At 46.5% G+C, this 19,208-nt stretch overlaps 1 protein-coding gene across 2 annotated transcripts in view; it reads left to right on the top strand.

Annotated features, from left to right (window-relative positions):
* LRGUK (leucine rich repeats and guanylate kinase domain containing) overlaps positions 1 to 18,729 on the top strand; it is a 49,956-nt gene extending 31,227 nt beyond the window's left edge. Inside the window, exons 14-21 of one of the 2 annotated variants that reach the window (XM_081879727.1) lie at positions 1,050 to 1,251; positions 2,352 to 2,468; positions 4,731 to 4,888; positions 8,450 to 8,538; positions 14,411 to 14,548; positions 15,697 to 15,723; positions 16,936 to 17,060; positions 18,119 to 18,729. In XM_081879727.1, coding sequence (XP_081735853.1) covers positions 1,050 to 1,251; positions 2,352 to 2,468; positions 4,731 to 4,888; positions 8,450 to 8,538; positions 14,411 to 14,548; positions 15,697 to 15,723; positions 16,936 to 17,060; positions 18,119 to 18,327 — 1,065 coding nt within the window. In that variant the 3' untranslated portion in view covers positions 18,328 to 18,729. The remainder of the gene's footprint in view (positions 1 to 1,049; positions 1,252 to 2,351; positions 2,469 to 4,730; positions 4,889 to 8,449; positions 8,539 to 14,410; positions 14,549 to 15,696; positions 15,724 to 16,935; positions 17,061 to 18,118) is intronic. The other variant, XM_081879728.1, reaches the window with a different exon arrangement.
* The last annotated feature ends 479 nt before the right edge of the window (positions 18,730 to 19,208 follow it).

Raw genomic sequence — 19,208 nt, 5'->3', positions numbered from 1 at the left:
ACCCGTTCCCGCCTCTGCTGTCCGTGTATAAGATGACCCACAATTTTTGCCTATTATTTTTAAGGAAAAACTGTTGTCTTATACATGGAAAAATACAGTATGTTTTTATCATAAACCAAGAGCTGGGCCTCTGTCAAGCGCTAGATTCAAAGCTGTGGTTCATTGAATCATAGAATGGTAGAGTTATATAATAAGCTAATTGTTAGTTATATAATCAATAGCTAAGTTATTATTTAGATGCTTTTTTTCCAGAAACATGAACTCAAAGCAAGAACGTCATTTGAGCTGAAACAATTTGCCTACTCCTTGCTTCACTGCCCCACTAAAGAGGTTTAAGATCCACTTAACAAATGAATATTACTTATTTGTGCAGCCGAAGGCATTGAAAAAAAAAGACAAGATACATAAATCAGAATAAAATACATTACACAGTTAAAATAATTATTAAAGCCAGGCATTCTGTAGGATAAGAGTGCTCCCCTGAACAATTTAACTTAGCATTCCACAATATTTTCACCTTAAAATTGTTTCTCCAAAACAGGCCGTTTCTTCAGAGGTGTACGGGGACCTGTCCTCTAATAAGAAGTTAATCAGATGCCCAATCAATCTCTCAACTGAGAGATGCCCACAATCCAGACCGCTGACTCTGCACCTAAAATTAGGAGAATCCAGTCTTGACAGTAGAGTTGTACCTTGGTTCTAGAATGGAATCCATTCCGGAAGTCCGTTCGACTTCTGAAAATATTTGCAAACCGAGATGCGGCTTCCGATTGGCTGCAGGAGCTTCCTGCATTCAATCGGAAGCAGCGTCGGAAGTTTGGCTTCCCAAAAACGTTTGCAAACCAGAACACTCACTTCCGGGGTTGCGGCATTCGGGAGCCAAAACGTTCAAGTCACAAGGCGTTTGAGAACCAAGGTACGGCTCTATTGGTTAAACAGTCCTTACAGCCTTTGTGTCAATCTGGGGTACTGTGTGTGATTTAACAACTTCAGCCAAGGCCTGTGAAGCCTTGAAGTGAATGATAACCGAGTACCTCTGTTTTTTAAAGGGTGTTAGAAGCTTGAAGAATTCCTACTTCCAACCTCGGTACATCCTACTGATCCCAGTGAACAAAGAGAGATACGGGGGTCAGCTGCGACGGATGGGGCTGTTCAGTAGGGCAGAGATTGAAGAAGCAGTCCACAGGGTGGGCATGTACATTCAACTGAACCAGGACTTCCCAGGGTTCTTTGACGCGGTCATCAACGTCGGTGAGTCCATCACTTTGGAACCCAAGTCTCCTCTACTGGCTCTACTGGCAAGGTAGCGCTGCAGTCTTTCTGGGAAGGCAGTCAAATGGAAGAAGCAGAGTTTGCGCAGTCCATCCAAACTATCATAGCAAGCACTCCTAACTCGCTTAACTAACAGCACCGAGGGCCTTCTGGCGGTTCCCTCATTGCGAGAAGCCAAGTTACAGGGAACCAGGCAGAGGGCCTTCTCGGTAGTGGCACCCGTCCTGTGGAACGCCCTCCCACCAGATGTCAAAGAGAACAACAACTACCAGACTTTTAGAAAACATCTGAAGCCAGCTCAGTTTAGGGAAGCTTTTAATGTTTGATGTATTACAGTATTTTAATAATTTTTTGGAAGCCACCCAGAGTGGCTGGGGAAGCCCAGCCAGATGGGCAGGGTATAAATAAATTATTATTATTATTATTATTATTATTATTATTATTATTATTATTCCTAACTTTCCCGTCCTGCACGAGATGCTCATGGGGTTAAAGGAGATTGCCAAGACATGCGCCAGCATCCATGTGATTGTATCTGCGTTTTGTATTTTTATCTGTAATTTGCCTTGAGTCTCAATTTGGGGGAAAGGTAGAATATAAATAAATAAATGTAATAATGATGAAGCGTCATAGCCTTGGAAGGACAAAATTACAAAGTTACAGCACAGCTCCAAAGAGATAAATAATTTATTCCTACATATAATACCCTTTTCAAATAATATATGAAGAATAAAAGTATTGTCCATCTGTGAGTTCCATAATTACTGAGAATAAAGATTCTATAAAGTCGTAGATGAGCCAGACGTTTGCATATACTGGTGGTGCCAAGTGACTTGGGCACCTTAATATAAGAAATAATATATAATATAAGAAATAATACCATGCCATTTAGCAAATAAATGTGGTCATGCAAATTCTGCCCTTTAGCTACTTTTAGTTTATGAGACACCTTTTCAAGGAGGGCAATTTGCCACATTCTAGAATGCCAGGAATCCAAATTGTCACGACTGAAGGTCTTCCACGATTTGGCCGTGTTAATTCTTTTCTTTCTCTCCATATGTGTATCCCTTCACGTTCAGACGATTTTGACGAAGCATTCACCAGTCTGAGCAAACTGATTGAGGAGTTCCTGGGGATAAAACAGCCGTCGGAAACCGAGGTCAGAGTTTCTGCATCAAACACCAATCTCCTTTCAGGTATGGCATTGCAGATCCCCCCAAGTGTAGCCTGACAGTTGTGTTGCTTCCGGGAAGCAGAATGGGAATTTGCCACAGATAGCTTGTTCCACGCAAACATTTGCACTCATCATTGAAAGAGGAGGTCCTATGCTAGGCTTGCCAGCCATTTGGCTCTGAAGTTGGCATTTTTACAGCATTACGCCCCTCTGATTGGTTTCATGCCCAGGTATTCTGGGCTATCAATCTAGAAATGTTACCTCTTCTGGGTGCTTGTGTATCAGGTCCATTTGCGCAAAATTGAGCTCACCCATTTCTAGAGCACTTTTCCCGTCCAATGCCTGTTTGATCTCATTCTCCATCTCAGAATGCATTTTGTTCAGCACTAAATTGTTCTTCTCACCTGAGATCCCCACCCACAACGACTCTGTGGAGGAGTCTGCCTCTTGAGGATTTTTATCTTACTGGACTCCAGATCCTCTTTGACGTACAGATGGACACCACTTAGACCTGGTCCTTCCTACAGAATTTGTATCAGTTTGTTCTCTCCATCCCACCAGGTTTCCATTAGGCTTGCTGTAGCTTGTTCTGAGACCAAGCATTCCAGCTTGCCCATTTTGGCTCATAGACTCCCGGCATCAGCATCAAAACACCTGTACATGAGGAGTATGTCTCCAGCCTGTCTTTCCTGCATGTGTTTTGCCCTGTGGCACTTGGCCTCTCTGAATACCTGTCATATGCCCCTGCTATCCTTGTCTCAATGCTTGTAATCATGAACCTGCTGGCTCCCTGACCCCCACACATCCGATTGAAAGCTATTCTGCCACCTCTTTTAATTTAACCTGCCAAGTGCTCAGCAGAAAGTCACCTTCAACAGAGGCCTTTGGGCATGTGAGCCAAAAGTTCACAAAACGTGAAAGGCTTTCTTTCTTTCTTTCTTTCTTTCTTTCTTTCTTTCTTTCTTTCTTTCTTTCTTGCCTCCTTGGTGGATGCAATGATTAAGGAGGGCAGAGGAGTTAAAAAGGAGCCCTCCCTCCCCCTTATCATTTTATGCTGTGCCATAAACCATCTGATATTCCTTGCAGGAGCTCTTAATGGCCTCTAATGTCTTTGCCGTCCTGTCAATTTGCATTTCTTCGTCAGCCACAGCAACTTCATTATGAGCGCTGAGTTTGGGCAATTCCACCATCCATAAAAGTAACTTTGAAATTTACTACGCTCCATTAAATTCATTTAGAGTTTCATTTGTAGGTGTTCTGAATTAAAGTAATGATCGTATTTTGGGGGAGAGATTGCTCTTTCCTTATGGATGAGGGGAAATTGTTTGTTTGTTTGTTTAGGAAGGAGGGGGCGAAATCTTGCCTCAAGGTTGACTCTTTAGTATGAACATTTGCAGTAAGATCGTAATAGGGGGAGATTGGATGTTTGATATAATGGGAAGCTATTAAAAATCTTCTTCTTCTAATGAACAGACATCCGTGAGCTTTTGCTAATGGACAGAGAGCAAAGAGGCAGCTGTGGGTGGAAGTGGCATTCAAGCAGAGTGATGGAGGTGCCATAATTGTTCCCCTTGGCCAGCTCCAGCCCAAAACATATTTTGGGTCTGGAACAACAATCCTAAATGATGTTCAGAAATGCCATTTTCCTGCGCAAGGCCCATTCACACATTTATTCACAGTTCCTGGTCTTTTTAATAGGGCTTTCGCCGAAAAACTTGTGGGCCCACGGAGAGCTTTCTGGGGCCCAGGAAGTCAAGAGGGCCTGAGCTAAGCTTAAAACCCATTCCCATGAGGGGGAAAACCCAGTAGATAACCCTTGAGGGTGTTTATGAAAACCTACTTCCAGTGTCCAGATTCTGCATTCTAGGCTGAACTTCATTAGCCATTTTCGAACGGAGCAAGCAACGTTCTTAACCCTGGGCTCAGCATCCCTTCTCAATTTCTTGGAGGGAAGTAGAGAGAGAGAGAGAGAGAGAGAGAGAGAAATGTTGTCTAGTTTAGGTGGGGGCCCTGGGACCCTCCAGGTGTCGCTGGACTACAACTCCCATCATCCCTGGCTGCAGTGGCTGATGGGCCCCGCAGTCCCGTAGCAACTGAAGGGCCACAGACCCCCACCTTCCCTGCTGCAGGGGGATTCTAGAACAGGCCGACAGGCCCGGAGGTGGGTGTCGTCTTCCGTGACGTGCTTTCTCAAGAATGTCAAGTCCCAGAACTCCTTAATTCCCGCTGGCCTTTCTGCTGATTTCGTTTGCCGGGCTAAGTGAGCTCCCCTTCTCTTTCTCAGTTCCAAACGAGATGCTCACAGTGCCTCCGAAAACAGCCTCCGTCAAAGGAACTGATGGGGTAGCGCCATCGCCCACCCCCAGTGAGTTTTTGGACTCATCGGCCAAAAATTACTCTGCCGTCATATCGGCCAGACTTTCAGCAGAGAAAACACCAGTGGTAAGTGTGTGTGTGTGTGTGTGTGTGTGTGTGAGAGAGAGAGAGAGAGAGAGAGAGAGAAAGAGACTATGATTAAAGGTAAAGGTAAAGGGACCCCTGACCATTAGGTCCAGTTGTGACTGACTCTGGGGTTTCGGCGATCATCTCGCTTTATTGGCCAAGGGAGCCGGCGTACAGCCAGCATGATTAAGCCACTTCTGGCGAACCAGAGCAGCACACGGCAACGCCGTTTACCTTCCCGTTTACCTATCTATCTACTTGCACTTTGACGTGCTTTCAAACTGCTAGGGTGGCAGGAGCAGGGACTGGGCAATGGGAGCTCACCCCATCATTGCGGGGATTCAAACCGCTGACCTTCTGATTGGCAAGTCCTAGGCTCTGTGGTTTAACCCACAGCGCCACCCGCATCCCTTATGATTAATCATATCCAAAGTCTTACTTACACCAAGGGTTCCCTACATGATCATTACAAGCAGCTGATTCTGCTTGTGTTGCAGCCCATGGAAGTGGCAATCAGCAGCCACAGGAGAGAGGGACTTTTTTGCTGCATCTCTAAATTCTCCCTGAGCTTTGGCAAGTGCCAACACTGATGATGCTCAGGTGTCTTTTAAAAGGCCTAAAGGTCCGCTCCCAGACCTTTAGATCTCACTATATTAGAATTTTATATCTGTCCTATTTGAGAGAGAAAAAACTATAGCCAAACGAAATCGTGAGCAGGATTTGAATAAGAGACAAGGGAAGGAGAATAAATAAATGATTGTAATATAAGTTATAATACAATAGAAAATAAATGGCAGCTATGGCAGCAGATTAAGGAATACAACAGGAACATCCCGGACATAAGGATGGGAAGCCAAAATGTAAGGAATTATATCGAAAGTGAATTGAATGATGTCAAATTATAAAAAATATAATGTCAAATTATAAAAAATGAATAAAAATTTATTTTAAAAATGAATTTTAACTCTGCCTCAGTTTTCCCCTTTAAACTTTCCTTCCTGTATTTTAATATTTCAATATGTAGTTTAATGTTTTTGTGCACGTGGCTTTAACTACACACAGTGCGAAGGAGTACCACGCCTGCTATCTGCCCTGAATCCGCTGTCATTCAGTCATTCCCCCTCTAGTTAAAAGGATCAAGTAAAAAAAGGATGGAAAAAAACAACAACTCTGTCTCGGACTTAGAGAACCACACCCACCAGAGTAGTCAGTGTTGAGCTACAAGGATAAATGACCCATTATTTGCTTCCTATATATTCCTATGCAACTAATCCTCCCCGTATCACAGCCGGAAGGAGTTGGAAATCCAATGGAAGCTGTTTTTTAAAACACACACACACACACACACACACACAGGTTCTAGAATGATGGTATGTAATAATGCTGAATCTGAGCTCAGCAAGCATGGCAGCTATGGAATTATTACCATCATGCCTTATTGCTAAGAAGATTTGTTCTTCTGGTTTTCTGGGGTTGGAATTCCAGATGGAGAAGAGAAGCCGGAAACCGATCCGTTACCCACCAATTAGCAAAAGGCTTTTGTTTCTCTGGAGGGAGGTAGGGATAGGGAGGGCAACTGCCCCCCACCCCTTACCCATGCCTTGAACATAATAATTATAATAATAATTTATGATTGATATGCTGTCAATCTGACTGAGTTATCCCATCCGCTCTGGCTGGCTTCCAACAAATTAAATTCATCCTGGAGAAGAGTGACTAGTGGGGTGCCACAGGGTTCTGTCTTGGGCCCGGTCTTATTCAACATCTTTATCAACGACTTGGATGATGGACTCAAGGGCATCCTGATCAAATTTGCAGATGACACCAAACTGGGAGGGGCGGCTAACACCCCAGAGGACAGGATCACACTTCAAAACAACCTGGACAGATTAGAGAACTGGGCCAAAACAAACAAGATGAATTTTAACAGGGAGAAATGTAAAGTATTGCACTTGGGCAAAAAAAATGAGAGGCACAAATACAAGATGGGTGACACCTGGCTTGAGAGCAGTACATGTGAAAAGGATCTAGGAGTCTTGGTTGACCACAAACTTGACATGAGCCAACAGTGTGACGCGGCAGCTAAAAAAGCCAATGCAATTCTGGGCTGCATCAATAGGAGTATAGCATCTAGATCAAGGGAAGTAATAGTACCACTGTATTCTGCTCTGGTCAGACCTCACCTGGAGTACCGTGTCCAGTTCTGGGCACCACAGTTCAAGAAGGACACGGACAAACTGGAACGTGTCCAGAGGAGGGCAACCAAAATAGTCAACGGCCTGGAAACGATGCCTTTTGAGGAACGGCTAAGGGAGCTGGGCATGTTTAGCCTGGAGAAGAGGAGGTTAAGGGGTGATATGATAGCCATGTTCAAATATATAAAAGGATGTCACATAGAGGAGGGAGAAAGGTTGTTTTCTGCTGCTCCAGAGAAGCGGACACGGAGCAATGGTTCCAAACTACAAGAAAAAAGATTCCACCTAAACATTAGGAAGAACTTCCTGACAGTAAGAGCTGTTTGACAGTGGAATTTGCTGCCAAGGAGTGTGGTGGAGTCTCCTTCTTTGGAGGTCTTTAAGCAGAGGCTTGACAACCATATGTCAGGAGTGCTCTGATGGTGTTTCCTGCTAGGCAGGGGGTTGGACTCGATGGCCCTTGTGGTCTCTTCCAACTCTACGATTCTATAATTCTATGATTCTATGATTCTAAAACAACAGTAGGTCATAAAAACTTCCTGATACAGGGCTGCCTTCAGATCTCTTCTAAAAATTGTGTGCTTGTTTATCTCCTTGTTATCTGATGGGAGGGTGTTCCACAGGGAGGGCACAACTACCAAGAAGGCCCTGTGCCTGGTTCCCTGCAACTTCACTTCTCACAGTGAGAGGACCAGAGGGTCCTCAGAGCAACAAGAGCATCAAACATTAAGCAATCAAACATTGTGATTAGCACTGCCAAAAACGACAGCCTAGAAATATTTTTTTAAATAACTAAATATTCAATAAATAAATAAATCCCTCCACACAGGAAATTAGGTGTTAGAGAACAGGGCTGCTGGTTAGCCATCTCCCTGATAACCTAGGTTTCTGTGTTCAAGGATTGATTTTGCGTGAGCCCCCTCTGACCCAAAGACAGGTCTTGCCTCCTTGCTCTCTCTCTCTGGTTTTAGGCAGAGAGGGGCTTCTCTGCTGTTTCACAGCCCCTCCAAAGTTTTATTCTAACAAGTTACCTGTGATTCCTGCATGGCAGGGCGTTGGACTAGATAACTCTTGGAGGTACCTCTACAATTGTACGATTCTAAGTTGGTTGTGCTTCTTGTGGTGTAGTGGTTGAGAGCGGTAGTCTCGTAATCTGGTGAACCGGGTTCACGTCTCCGCTCCTCCACCTGCAGCTGCTGGGTGACCTTGGGCCAGTCCCACTTCTCTGAAGTCTCTCAGCCCCACTCACCCCACAGAGTGTTTGTTGTGAGGGAGCAAGGGAAAGGAGAATGTTAGCCGCTTTGAGACTCCTTAAAGGGAGTGAAAGGCGGGATATCAAATCCAAACTCCTCTTCTTCTTTTTCAGGAGGAGGCTTCTCTTCAGAGGCGGCAGCAGACAGCCAAGCAGGGACTGACAGGGAAGGCCGTGACTTCCTATAGCCAGCTGTTTCAGAGGTAAGGAAAGGCATGCGAAGGGGCTGCAATGAGCTGGATTGGGAAGGAGGCTTTTTCCGTGATCCCAGAGCTCTAAGAAACCAGGAAGTGAAGTATTTATGCTCATTGACTGGGGAGCTTGGCAGCCACACACCAAGCTGCGCTCTGCACTATGAGTTCCCGACCACTTTCGTCGGAGGTGCTGAAGTCTTGATCCCTCCAAGATTTTTGCAGGCAACAAACTGCTTGTTTTCCAAATATGTTTCAGAACACATGAAGGACAAAACTTGTGATGGGATTTGATTTCTTAAAAGATGCATTCAGAAATAGCAACAACAATTATCAATAATAGCAATTATATTAACAACAACAACAATTAATTTGTACCCCACCCATCTGACTGGATTGCCCCAGCCGCTCTCTGTGTTGGATTCTAACACAGAGGAGTCTCCCTCGTCTGTCTGTTTTCTCATTTTTACATTTCTTGCTTGGGAAGAGGGCTACATTTCATCAGGAGGGCTGGAGGACAAATTCAGTTTCATTTTCATGAGAAACTATCTGATCTGCACTTTCCAAATGCAATAGGTGGACCAACACACAGCCTCCCTTCAAAATGTGCACTTCTCCGAATTCTGCAATGCCGTTCTCCAGTAAAACAATATGTACAAAAATACATATATTAGTGAAGCTAACACACACACACACACATTATGGGGAATTGCTTGCCAAAATCTGTGTATTAGAGAAAACGACAACTAAAAATGGGTGTGTTGAAAGAAATTTGCACTAAACTGCTGACAAGTTTTCATGAATAATTAAAAAAATAATAATCACAAATTGCTACAGGAATGTGGAGAACTGAATTTAGGACTGGCAAAATTATTATTATTATTATTATTATTATTAATAATATTATTATTTATTATTTATACCCCACCCATCTGACTGGGCTTCCCCAGCCACTCTGGGTGGCTTCCAACAAAATATTAAAATACTGTAATACATCAAACATTAAAAGCTTCCCTAAACAGGGCTGCCTTCAGATGTCTTCTAAAAGTCTGGCAGTTGTTCTCGTTGACATCTGGTGGGAGGGCGTTCCACAGGGAGGGTGCCACTACCGAGAAGGCCCTCTGCCTGGTTCCCTGTAACTTGGCTTCTCGCAGTGAGGGAACCGCCAGAAGGCCCTCGGAGCTGGACCTCAGTGTCCGGGTAGAACGATGGGGGTGGAGACACTCCTTCAGACTGGCAAAATAGGAAACAGAGAAACCAAAACTGACTCAGCCATCCATTCCTGGCTTTGTGCTGGGGGTGTGGGGAGGAACCAACTCCAGGAAGTGCTGCAGGAGAGGGACACCTCAACCATTAGGCAGAGTGAGGTGGCCGCTATGTAGGTTCTCATTGCCAGGTGGGGAGAGATGCACTTATGGGATTTTCGATGCCCAAATAACTTAGCTGCCCTTGGTACTGTACACTTTACCTTGGTGGTGGCCATGGGGCACTATGTGCTGCTCTGCCTCAGGCAGCAAAGCATCTTTGCCCTTCCGTTCCATTAACCTGACTTACACCTGTTGCCAAATTTAGCTTCCTTTTGGTGCAAAACTTAGCAGGCGTGAAATACAGCCAGCTTTGGATGAGCTCTCTTTTTCAGAAAAGCTGCTCTTGCTTTGAATTTGTTTTCCCTGAGACTTTGGTTGACTGGAGCACTCTGTGAACGTTGGGGGTCAGAGAGGAAGTCCGTCTCTCTGAAAAGTAATTGCAAAAAGCCTCAATAGATCTCTGCCTTTCCCCTCTTTCTCCTTTCCCCGGCTGAGCTCTTGGGGGGGGGGGGGAGGGAAGAAAAATCATCTGCTTTGATTTAGAACACAATGGCCTCCTTCACGGAAAATAGTTCTTTGCTCCTGGAGTTCAGTGGCTTCGCGTTTCTCCATCCAGCCACTCTGTTGCCAAGAGACAGAGGGGCGGCTTTCTTTATCGAGAGCTCTCTGCAAGACAAAGGTTTGAGTTCCTTCTCCCTGTCCCTTGTGGGCACCGCAGCACAGAACAAATCTAACGTCACTTGATTAGTCAGGGTGCTAATGGGCTAAAGAGAAGGCTGCCTCCGCAGGGTCATGTCTACTTCAAACATAAGTGGGAAAGGAAAAACATTTTGCACACCTATCTGAGAAACGCCGTGTAAAAAGGTCCCCGCCGCCTTGAAGAGGGATGGCTGTCGTCTCTCTCGTGTTGTTGAAAGTCAGCCAGTTTTCTCCTAAACAAATGCAGCAGTTTGGATTCTGCAGAGTGGGTGCAAATTTGGCTCAGGGGGGCAGCTGTTTGCATTTTGAGCTCTGTTCAAGGTGTGAGTAGTAGCATGCAAAGCCCGAATGGCTTGGGACCCAGGTACCTTAAAGGGCGTCTCTCCCAGTATCAAGCAACTCAGGCCCTACGATTGGTGGGGGAGACAAGGGAGACACTGGCTGGTTGGCTCTGACCCGTGGTAGAGCCTTATCTGTGGTGGCTCCCTGTGGCCTCCCTGGGGAGGTGCTTCAATCCCACGCATTATTAACATTCAGGAATAACTAAAAAATGCTCCTGTTTATCCAGGCATTTGATGACTGAAAAATATTGCTCCTGGCAACCTTGATATTATGAGCTTTGTGGTCATATGATTGTTTTTTTAAAATGTTTAAAACACATGTTCATTTGATTTTAATTGTACCGTTTTAACTGTTTTGCGTTGGCCACCCTGATGTAAATTTAACAAATGTTATTGATGATACCTGCTTCAGTGCTGCTGGCCTTTCATTAGGCAGGGGTTAGATCCTGGGGGCCAGTAGTGGCCTGAGCTGCCACCCTTCCCCTCTGTTGGAAGGTAGAGCTGTGTGCCACATGGTCTAGACCAAGTATAGGCGAACTCCAGCCCTCCAGATGTTTGGGACTACAATTCCCATCATCCCTAGCTAACAGGACCAGTGGTCAGGGATGATGGGAATTGTAGTCCCAAACATCTGGAGGGCCAGCGTTCTCCTATGCCTGGTCTAGTCTTTGTTGGAAGATGCTGTCCTCTCGCTGGGAGTATTGACGTAAATTCAACAGCCACCCTGTTGGCACTTGTGTGTGCAAAGGGGGGGGGGGGTGCCATCTTTTCCTTTGCCCTCAGGCCACCCTGAGCCTCAGAATTTGTGAAGAGACCAAAAGGGTAAACACCATTTGATCTTTCCCCACAAAAGCAAAGCTGGTTAGCAAGTATTAATAGTATTCCCCGTACTATGCCACTGTAGTAATTTCATGCCTGGTGGCAATTCCAGCCTACTGGAGGTGATTGGCACCCTTTGGAATGAGAAGGACATGGTCCTCACAAGCAGTAGGACAGGCATTTTCCAACATGCCAGCCAGCCATGCTCCTCCAGCTTCTACAACCATAAAACATGTAATTATATGCCATGCATAGTGTTGCCTCTGGCGTTACATCTACTCTTGACACTGATAGACATGACTATCCTTGGTCCATTAATTTGAGTGTGTCTACTTGGAGGGAAACGTGGTTGGAATCAGCCTGTAGTTAATTTATGGGTTTCTTAAAAATAATTCTCTGCCTTGAACTGTGGTGTCCAGTAAGTAATCCAGCTGGCTTTAAAGGGGGACTGGACAAATTCACGGGTGGTCGATGGAGTCAATAATGGACATAGGCTGTGACAACTACCTGGAATCTCCTATCTTCAGAGAAGCATCAGTTGTTAGGGAGCAGAAACAGCAGAGGGCGATTGCCTTTGCATCCATTCCCGCTTGTGGGCTTCCTGGAGACACCTGGCTGGTTACTGTAAGCCAGACTCTGAGCTGGGGGGAAACTTTGGCCTGATCTACCAGGGCTATTTGTACATTCGTATGAGTGACTGCAGCAGCGGCAAAGCATTCCCTATGGACAGCCACACAACCCTACTAGCTTGCCTAGCACCATGGAGAAGCACAAACTGTTGTCTTTGGATAAACAGCTATTATCTCCCCTGTGACTGCCTTGAAATAATCTGCCTGCTAAAGAAAAGAGCACAGGGGTTTCTGCGAATCTGTTCTGTGTGCAGTGCCAGCGGAGCTCTGCATTCTCCCCCATATCCTTTACTCCTTGGGAAATCCTCTAGCTCCAGGCATGAGCAAGGGACAGCGTTTTCCAGGTGTGAGTACAGGTGTACTTGCATACCTGCTCAGTCATGTCGTTAATATAATCTGAGCACACCGTAGCATTTGCTTGTTTTCTAAGCTGCCATAGAGAAGGGTGGGATATAAACAAATGCCCCAACTACAACAACGTGGCCCCAGTGTGCCTTTTCAAAGCAGAGAACTCAGTTTGACGCAATTTAGTTAAAATAATTTGAGCCAAGGCATTTTTGGGGCAATTGGCATAGTAAATTGCTGACATGCCTATAGCACTGTTCAAACTGTCCATAGAAATAGCATTATTTGTCAGCTTAATGTATTTGTAAGTAATTATTTCTTTTTCCTATGGAAAGATGCTTCCCGCAAGCATCTGGCTGGTCTCTTTGATGGGCCACTGGCTGGCCTGATCCAATGGGCTTATATTCTTACATTTAAAATCCATTTCTGTCACCCTCTGGAAGGTGTTGGCCCTGTAATGTTTTGCCTCCATGCAGGGCAGTGATGGGGAAGCTGAGCCCCCCTGGATGATGCTGGACTCCCATCAGCCCCAGCCAACATCACCAGTAATCAAGGAGGAGGAATCCAGCAGCATTCAGAGGGTCACAGGTTCCCCATTCATGATGTTGTTGGCATCTGTCTGTCTCAAAAGGCAATGGAGTGCGCCTCCAAGGGCGAAGTCAAACTGCTGCATTAGCAGCACCAAAGTGACCTCCCTGGGGCGCTAGCCTGGGCAGTATGTCTGGAGGTCCTGGGCTGCCCAGACGACAAGACCCCCTCCTTTGCCTTGCTGTTGTGGTCCAAAGAAAAGCAGAGCAAGGTGTTTGGCACCAGCTTGGCTGCAGCAGTTGCCAGAAGGAGTTGTACAAGGCACCATCCAACCGTCTTAGGGATTCGGCTCTGGATTTGTGTTGGGTTTGCTCCTTAGCCTTTTCTTCTCCCGAGGATGTCCCGCAAGGCAGCAGAGGCTTCCTTCTCCTAGATGGGCTACCTTCCATGTGGACGAGCCCTATGTAAGGGTTCAGAAAAATCGCTGTTTGGAAAGAAGATGGCCGTGCTACCCAACTGATAGGAATGACGAAAACTGCTCTTGCAGAAAAGCTTGGAGAGGCATAGAGCACCCATGATAAGTCCTGAGGATGCCACACTGCAGCCCCTCCATAGGCCCCCTCCACCCACTGCAGAAAATGAAATTATCTAGTAAACCCCAATGCTCTGTTCTCCCAACAAAAGGGAACCAGGCAGAGGGCCTTCTCGGTAGTGGCGCCTGCCCTGTGGAACGCCCTCCCTTCAGATGTGAAGGAAATAAGCAGCTATCTTATCTTTAAAAGACATTCTGAAGGCAGCCCTGTTTAGGGAAGTTTTTAATGTCTTATGCTGTATTTTTCCCCGTATTTGGTTGGAAGCTGCCCAGAGTGGCTGGGGAAACTCAGCCAGATGGGTAGGGTATAAATAATAAATTGTTGTTGTTGTTGTTGTTATCAGGCTAAACATGTCCAAACTATTTGATCTCTTTAGCAGTCTTTCCCCCCTGTAGAATCCAGTATAACACCTACAAAATCACTGGGTTGTAGGAGACCTTGAGAGCCATATCATTCAACACCATTGGAACAACATAGGGAAGAGAGGCCGGGGTTGACATTGTGAATTGGGGATGTTATGCTAAGGGGTCATCACACTGGAAAGAAGGGAACGAATCTTGACTTTCTCTCCGATGCATATACCCGAGAGAAGTCCTCATATACTTCCTTATGTGTCATTCCAGCTATTTTGACGGCACCTCCGCAGCAGTTGGCTTATCACATGCTCGGTTTTTGGAACCCCCATCTCAGGTTTCCAGGTTGTCACCCCGAAAAGACAGCAGCCCAGATCGTGGTGTCCCACCAGCTAGCCCAGACCGAAGGTGGGTAAGGGCAAAAGTGTTCTTTGACAAGGGGCGAGATGGGCAGGTTCCCCACCTGGCAGGTTCTGCCATAGAACCTTGCCTGGAGTGCATGCCTGGATCCTAATGGCTCCTCCGGCTTCATCAGGGACTGATTTCTTCCCTGTGGAAACCCCTTTCAGAGGAGCAGCCCAGCCAGTCTGGAGCAGCAAAAAATAAAAAAAAAGACTTTGGCACAGAAACCAAACTGGCTTAGTGTGGAATGAGCTGTCACAGACAGTATCCTGTTTCATCTGATGCAACCCATGACTTGAGTTGTAATTGAATATAAATGCATGATGTAACCTACCAAGGCTAATGTAACAGCACCTGGAAGGGCTGGCAGGCTTCTTTTGGCTTGGTTGAAGCTACTACTAGCCTTAAGGGCAGGAAGGGTGCCCAGGGAAATCCCAGATGATCCCCACATCTCCATGACCGCTCCTTTCCCTGGCCCATTCTGCCTTCTGGCTCCTCTTTACTCAGTTTAAATTTGCCAGCTGTAAAGATCTCGAAGCCAGCTGAAACCTGCGTCATGCGGGAGGTTTCCTGCATTCGTTTGTATCTGAGGAAACCAAACCTTCCTTCCTTTCCATTTCCTCATGTTAAGGTGTCTTAACTCTGCAAGCGCCTGCACTTAGCACCCTTAATTGTGTTTGTGAGAAATCAACTGTGAGCCAAGCTTGCAAGGAAGCAGGCTACATGCACTCACATTCATTCATTCATAGTGTCTGTGTGCACGTGCACCCCAACTGCTGTGTGAACTTGTGTTCCACCAAGTGAAAATCTGTACCCTAAGGTGGTGCAACAGCTGGCCAAAGGGATGCAGAATATTCAGCTTTCCTGTCTTCTACTTTGCATGCGAGTTTTGACTGGAGCGGGAGAGAGGGTGGCTCATCCCATTTGAGAACGCAGGGAGAGCCATGCTGGGTCAAAAGAATGGACTCTCCAGTCCTGCCTCCTGGCCAGCCAGGCACCACCGAGCTCCCTGCAAGCTGCCAGTCCAAAGCATATTAGCAGGATGAGTGGGGGGGCCCTTGGGGAGTCAGCCCAGCAGTAGCCTGCACCCCTTTCCTAATCAATATATCCACCCTTCGTTTTCAATTTCATGCTTCCATTGCTTGGGACTGAAGAGCAAGTAAAACAAAAAATCAGTCCTGGTAAGTTTGTGCGAAAGCATGCCAAGATGCGAAGCTTGTTAATAGAGGTGTGATGTTGTTGTTTTGTGAACTATTTTTATCATGCCTGAGCGGCTTGCCTGGGGAATTGTGGGTCTCCCCCCCCCCCCAATCTTGGAGCCTCCAGCATTTTCTAAAGCAAAGGGCCATAATTCCAAGCCTGGTGTTCCCGATGCAGAGAGCAAGGGGTGCGGCGTCGTATGGGTGCTGCATTGCTTCTGCACATGTACTAGGGATGGGGAGGGAAATGGATTTAGATTGCATTTAAGAGCACACTTCATTCAAACTTTCCAAAGCAATACACAAGTCGAAACACGGCCATGTTTCAAAATTTGCATTACATTAGTGAAAATATGCAAAAATAAGTGCTACATTAGGGAACGTTGCTTTGCAAAAATGTGCTTGTTAGGCAAAATGCCATACACAAACATGTGCATTAGGAGAAATTAACAATAGAATTCTGATCTTTTAAAAAATGGAAACTGGTGTGGATTCCTGGAGAGCTGAGCTTACAACTGGAAAATGTTAAGAACCTGAGAGAAACCAAAACTGCAAGATTCACCCATCTCCATTGGCTCAGTATGATGGGAAATGCAGGAAGGAAGAAGGAGCTCCAGGCAGTGAACTGGGTGATGGTGGGAAGGAGGGACTGGCTTTGAGGTATCCCTGCCTATGGCACCTGCTCATTTGACTTTACCAAGGCTTGCAGTTCTACATCTGGCGTCAGCTCGACTGCAGAAGAAACCTCGGCACTCACCCTGGTAATAGATCTGGGGGTGCCAGTGAAGCAGAAGTGAACCAAGGAGTCCACAGCTGGATCCCCTTGCTCTGCTCCCCAGCTGGCGGGAGCACATCTCTTGATTATGCACAGCTGATCTAAGTATGGAGTGCCTGGCGCCTTCCGGCTGTTTTGGACTACAACTCCCATCAACCCCGCAACCACGTGCTTTGTTGGGCCTGATGGGAGTTGCAGGCCAGAGCATCTGGAGAGGCACTAGGTTGGCACAGACTATCTGAGCACACCCTGGCACTCATGTGGCACTGCTAAGTCGGAGGGGTGAAACATCTCAGGCAGACTTGGGTGTTGTTGTAAGATTCTGCAAGTCGCCCGAGTTGCAAAGTACGTATCGGTTTTCTTCTGCTTGCTTTCTTGCTTGCTTGTTTGTTCATGAGAACCAAACTTTCCTTTCCCAGCCCCAGAGAGGCACACGGCACACCAAGATATTCGCTCAGCCTTTCGCCTGGAGCACTTTCATCTAGAAGCATGGCTTCTCAGCTGCCGCCTGCTGCCCCGGTTCCGTCAGCCGAGGAGATGGATGGTGAGCAGGAAGGCAGGAAAGGTGGGAGTGGAGGAAAAGCTTTGGCCATGAGCTCTGCTGGGCCAAGACGGAAACAGCACATTTACAGCCCATGGGGGCCGGTTTAACCTACCTGTGATCCAGACACAGAACCCCCTCTGCTGTTTTTATGTTCTAAAGCAGGGCTGGGGAGCTTTTTTTTAATCAGAAGGACACATTCTCAAAAGGGCAACTTTGTGGAGCTCAAAAGCAGGCCTTAAATTGCTTCGGTGTGGGTTGCATGCCAGCCATACCAAAGTTTCTAGCCCACTGCCCCTCCCCAATGCACACACATCTCCAGAGGTATTGCCACAGTTCAGAGCACATTCCAGCCGTGTAAAGGCACTCAAGGACAGTGGGGAAAGGGTTGTGGCAGAAGAAGAGGCATAGCTTAGGGAGGTGTTCCAAGGGCCAGGTGGAGACCCCAAAAGGCTGCATTTGGCCCCCAGGCTTGAGGTTCCCCACCACTGCTCTAAAGAGACCAGCTATTGGTACGATTCCCTGGAGCAAGTCCTGAGCCTTCAGAGCGGTTTTGCATAGTATGTCCCTGACTCAAAGCTATAGCGATGCAAAAAAGAGAAGGGGCAAATGGCAGGGAAGGGAAATAATCCCTGCTGCGCTGTGCTTGTGAACTTCTGCAAAGGAGTTGGCAGACCAGCCCCAATATCCAGCATTAGCAGTTAGGTGGCAGAGAAGTGTGCTGCTTATTGTGAATGACGTCACACCCAACCCCATGCATCAGAAATGCTGACACATGAACCCCAATTCACCCATGGCAAAGAACGAGCATATTTCATGACGCGGCAGTTAGGTGCTGCACAAGCGGGAAGACCCTTTGTGAAGCGGTTCTCCTTGAACAAGGTGCTTCGTTAAGGTTCTCTCTGTTGGGCGTCTGCTAGAACCAGGACTCTCCTCCCATCTTCCCTGGCTGGGGCTGATGGCAGCTGGAGTCTTAACCCCACAGCCGCCACTCCTGTTCTAACGGCAGCTGCTTCCTACTCATCGGAACTGCTGACGAATGCCATTTTCCTTTCTTGCAGAGGTGACCCTTTCTCCCGAGTCCAAAGAGAAGAAAGCGCCCAAGCCCAAGCCGCCTTCTCCCGCCGTTCGCCAACTCGTAGACCGTCCAGGTTCCAACACCAAGCCAGTACTCCCTCCCATTCCGTCCGGGAGGAAAAGAAACAAACCTGCAGCAGCGGAAGGGCAACCCTCTTCTTCTCTGTTGTCTAACCCAAAGCCTTCGTCGTAGCCGTTGTCCCCTCCACCCCCAGCCCCTTCCGGGAAAAGACTCCTTCGCTTCCAAGTGCTCCTCTTCGCTGAGATCTGCCTGCAGCTCGCTTGAAAGCCTCTTGCTGGCAACAAGCCACTCATAACAGTCTGCTTGTTTTGGATGACATGGGAGCCATTCGGAGGGCAGTCGGTGGGCTATTCCTCGCCATTTATATGTATGTCTTGGAATATCCAAGTCCCCCCTATGGTCAGCCGTTTGACAGGGTGTTTTAGTTTTGGTAGATATTTCTAAATCGCAGGCTTTATGGGGGTGACGGATGGTTCAGCTGATTATGATGCATATCAGAGCTCATATTTTTCCCCACGCGCCCAAGGAACAAAAGTAGCTTCTCTTTTCACTATAAAAGATCTGAATAGCCAACGTGTCTACTGCGTTATTTCAAACAAGCGTTGTTTACAGTTGGTAGGCCTTGAAATACGTCAGTTTAGTTAATTTATTCCTCAGTTAAAACACTGACGCAGAATCATCTGAGATTGCTTTAGGTGAGTGATAGTCCTAAAAACACTCCACGTTCAAATGGCAGCTATTTGAAAATTGTGATGGGATCCTTCGGACCTAAGTGGAAAGGTTAGGTCAAAATGGCTTAGCTGTGTACAATAATGGGAAGTAGACTCTAAGAGGCATGTAATATAAAAAGTGGTCCCATTTACCTCGGAAGAAGGAAGACCATTTTAGCATCCAAATAAAAATGCTATCTTTTGATCATTCTGTTTGGGACATTCTCTTTGAAACGTCAGCAATTGAAACACCCCACAGAAAATAAATCACCACTTAGTCTAAGCACCCAAAGCACTGGAGACATGTCTTTAACCCTCTGAAAGACCAGCTTCATCTCCCAG

The sequence above is a fragment of the Podarcis erhardii genome (genome assembly GCF_964252035.2).
Source record: "Podarcis erhardii genome assembly, chromosome: 10".
Taxonomy (NCBI): Eukaryota; Metazoa; Chordata; class Lepidosauria; order Squamata; family Lacertidae; genus Podarcis; species Podarcis erhardii.
This window is presented reverse-complemented; position numbering and strand designations above follow the sequence as displayed.